Source organism: Octodon degus, unplaced genomic scaffold (assembly GCF_000260255.1).
Source record: "Octodon degus isolate 3935 unplaced genomic scaffold, OctDeg1.0 scaffold00105, whole genome shotgun sequence".
Lineage (NCBI taxonomy): Eukaryota > Metazoa > Chordata > Mammalia > Rodentia > Octodontidae > Octodon > Octodon degus.
The window spans coordinates 4,128,112-4,131,862 of NW_004524681.1; the positions used below are offsets into that span (position 1 = coordinate 4,128,112).

At 50.1% G+C, this 3,751-nt stretch overlaps 1 protein-coding gene across 1 annotated transcript in view; it reads left to right on the forward strand.

Annotated features, from left to right (window-relative positions):
• The first annotated feature begins 942 nt into the window (after window positions 1–942).
• The window catches only part of Trpm7 (transient receptor potential cation channel subfamily M member 7), a 157,140-nt gene continuing 154,331 nt past the window's right edge, over window positions 943–3,751 (forward strand). Inside the window, exon 1 of the mRNA XM_023724061.1 lies at window positions 943–2,188. Coding sequence (XP_023579829.1) covers window positions 2,186–2,188 — 3 coding nt within the window. The 5' untranslated portion in view covers window positions 943–2,185. The remainder of the gene's footprint in view (window positions 2,189–3,751) is intronic.

Sequence of the window (3,751 nt, forward strand, 5' to 3'; positions counted from 1 at the left end):
AACCTTAGCATGTGAAGACTCACAGAAAGCTGTTCAGGGAGGAGAACCTTCTCATCCATGGGTTTCACATATGTTGGCTGACCAAACAAAGATAAAAATATGCAGGGAAAATTTTATATGTGTACGGCCCTTTTTCTCATATCATTATTCGCTAAAAATACAGTTTAATGACTATTTACATAAGCTCTACATTCTATTGGGTAAGTATTAGATGTAACCTAGGGATAATTTGAAGAAATTATACAAGATGATGTGCATATGCCATATATAAATAATATGCCATTCTATATGGAAGAGTTGAGCACACTGACATGCATATGGGGTATGTGGAGTCTCGGAACCCATGTTTTGTGGATACTAAAGGACAGCTGAGGTTGCTCAGAGAAATGATGGGGAGAGACACAGTGGAGTGATTATAAAGGGTGGTGGGAAACTTTGGGGCGAATGTGTTCACTATGTTGATTGTGGAGATGACTGCGTGGGTATGTACATAAGACAAAAGTTACCAAATCGTACACTTAAATATGTGCAGGGGCTGCACTTGATGGAGCATGCCTGTGATCCCAGCACTCTGGGAGGCTAAAGTAGAAGGATCAACAGGTTGAGCCCAAGTTGGGCAATTTAAATGATTTAATGAGACCCTGTCTTAAAATGAAAAGGAGGAGGAGGGCTGGGAATGTATCTCAGAATCCTTCGTTCAATCCCCAGTACACACATACGTGTGCACACATGCGTGCGCGCGCGCGCGCGCACACACACACACACACACACACACACAGTGCAGGTTATCCCATGTCAGCTTTTCTCCAGGAAAGCTATGTTTAAAAAAAAGAGGTAAGAGAAAGATCCCAGAAGGGTAGATTTAGAAACTGCCAAGTCTCAGAAAGGTGATGCGTGAAAAGCAGTTTATTTTTTGGTCTTTTTGAGACAGGGTGTCTGCAGTTCAGGCGGGCCTTGAGCTTGCCAGGCAAGCGCTGTGCTGCTAAGTTATATCCTCAGCGAAAAACAGTTTTTTAAAAAGTCAAACTGCCTCAGACTTCAGAGCAGAGAAGGAAGAATAACATCTGGTAGACTCCAACAATCAGTGGGGACCGGTGTGAAAGGAAAGGCAGGCTCGTCCCAGTCTGGGGTGTACGGTATGCACCTGTCTGCTCGAAACCAGAGGAATTTTTACAGACTCCTTTAGCAAGTGCCACTCCTGCGACTAGGTCATTGTCAGGGGGTTGCTAAATGAAGTAGTGTATATAGTGTATCAGTTACAATATTCGGAAGAACGAAATAGTCAGAGGAAAGTCCACGGTGATGACCTGGCTTTTATGTGCATAACTTACATGCAGCACTGTAATGTATAACAGAACATAAAACCGCAGGACTGTACTGGGCAGTACCATCAGCAAACATCACAGTACTGTATAAGCACGGTGTACGCTACAAAGAAGATTCTGCAGCTCTACCAACAAGGTGTACAGAACTGTACCTACAAAAAAGGTCCGCAGTAACACCCAGCAGCGCACCTCCGTAGCAATGCGCAGCGTCTTATACAGGTAGTTGTTCAACGAAGAATGTGTGAACTAACAGAAAAGAAAGCTAAGGGAAGAGCGTGCTTTGGAGAGAAGAGGTAATTTTCCATTTTGGACCAGGAGAATCATGGTTAAAGCCTTGCTCCCTTATGACGCGCGGGCAAGAGCCGGAGGCCACGGCGGGCTCAGTCTACACACCCCAGGTAACACCAAGCCACCCCTCCGAGCGGCTCCCCGGGAATCCCACCCGGCCCGGCAGACGCATGCGCGGGTGGCCCGGAAGCCGGCGGCGCGCTTGCGCAGGCGCGTCAAGACCGCGGCGGGGCGGTGGGGGGCGGTGAGCGCCGATCACGTGACCCTCTGCGGGCGGCGACGCTGCCGACGCGCCCCTCACGTGGTCCGTCTTCAGCCCCGTCGCCGGCGGAGGCGGGCGCGGGCGCGTCCCTGTGGCCAGTCACCCGGCGGAGTTGGTCGCACAATTATGAAAGACTCGAGTTCTGCTGCTAGCGCCGGAGCTGAGTTAGTGCTGAGAGGGTTTCCCTGGGCTGTCCTCGTCCGGCGGCCACTGCTGCCGCCTCCGGAGACGCTTCCCGATAGATGGCTGCAGGCCGCGGAGGAGACGGAGGTGGAGTCGCGGCCCTTCCGGAGTCTGCCCCGTGAGGAGGATGGTACTGGAGCGGCGGGACCCGGCGGGGCCGGGGGGCGGCTGGCGCGAGTGCGCGAGGGGACCGAATTCCTCACGTCCCCCGGAGGCCACCGCTCGCCTGGCTCCGGGGACGGGCGGAGGGGAGCCTCGAGGGTCGCCGGGGTCCGCGACAGTCTCTCGCTGGCCGCCCGGCGCCGCGCTCCGCCCAGCGGCTCGCATCCCCGGGGAGCGCGCTCCTCTGGCGCCAGGGCTGGCAGATAAGCCGAACGCGCTGCTAAAGTTCACCCGGGAAGGGAGGGCGCGGGGAGGGACCCAAAGGGGCGAGGACGCGGGCTGGAGCGGTGCCTGGTGGCCGAGCAGCGGATACTCCACAGGTAACTGTTCCCGTTGGAGCCGGAGAGCCCCGGGGAGGTGGTTGACTCTCGGGACCACTGGCTCGGCTGAGAGTTTTTGGTCCAAAAATCGAGGGTTTTTTGCGGGCGAGGGGCTGCGGTGGGCTGAGGCTCCGAACTGTCGCGGTTGAAAGCGAGCCGTTTCGTCTTTTGCCTGGGTTTTAGCCCTAGAGGTCAGACACCGAGGGGCTGCAGATGCAGCTCTTAATAGAGCTTATTTGCTGGAGGATCAAATGTGAAGATTTCTGACAACGCAGGGACTTTAGATCAGGGACATGAAGAGTAGCGAAGGTGTTGCTTGTTAGCGTTGTAACCCGGCAGGCTTTACGCAGACCGCTCTCCGCTGAAGTCTGGCGGGTTTATTTTCTTCAGCATCCGGCAGCGAGCCCTGGTCAGTCGCCTTCCCAAAAAAGAAACTAGGAATTTTTTTACTTGCAGCATAAACGTAGTTTTTTTTTTTTCTTCATAGACTTAAATTCTATTTTATATACTTATATATATGTATATAAACGTAGTTATACTTTGAAAAATAGTGGTTTCCACCCTTTTTTGGTTAAGTCAATAAAAACGTCATTAAGTGGATTTAAGGGAGCAGGGCCTTGAGGTACATGGCTGTAGTCCGCGCACGTGCCTGAAATCCCAGCGTTCTGAGCTACTGAGGCGGAGGAACGTGAATGAGTTCGAGGCCAGCCTAGGCTACAAAAGAAGACCCTGTGCCCTCCCACTCCAGTGATTTAAGGACTCTGTTAAAGGGGGAGGTAAAGTGCCTTATAAAAAAGCTGTTAATACTATTCACTGGTACAGTTTTTGTTTTTAGATGGCAAATAATATAAACTCAAGCATATCTGGGTATTTTTAAAAAACACTTATTTCAAGTACATTCATAAAAGAAGTTGAAGATGCTTCAGCATCTTTGATGCCATTCACTGTTTCTGATATTCTGTTAGAGTGACAGACTTGTTACTATTGAAAGTCTGGTCTTAGTTTTATCTCAGGTATTCTGAAATTCAGTACCTTGTTATCTGTATGCCTGGAAACTAGTCTTCAGAAATTATGGTATGGTTTAAGTTTCTCTTGTTTCTGTTTGTGTCCTTTTTTTTTTTCCCATAATTTTATTGAGAAACAAATAGCAGTGAGACAGTTTCAAATCAAATTGGTAGGACAGTTTCAATAATTAACACATTGCATACATT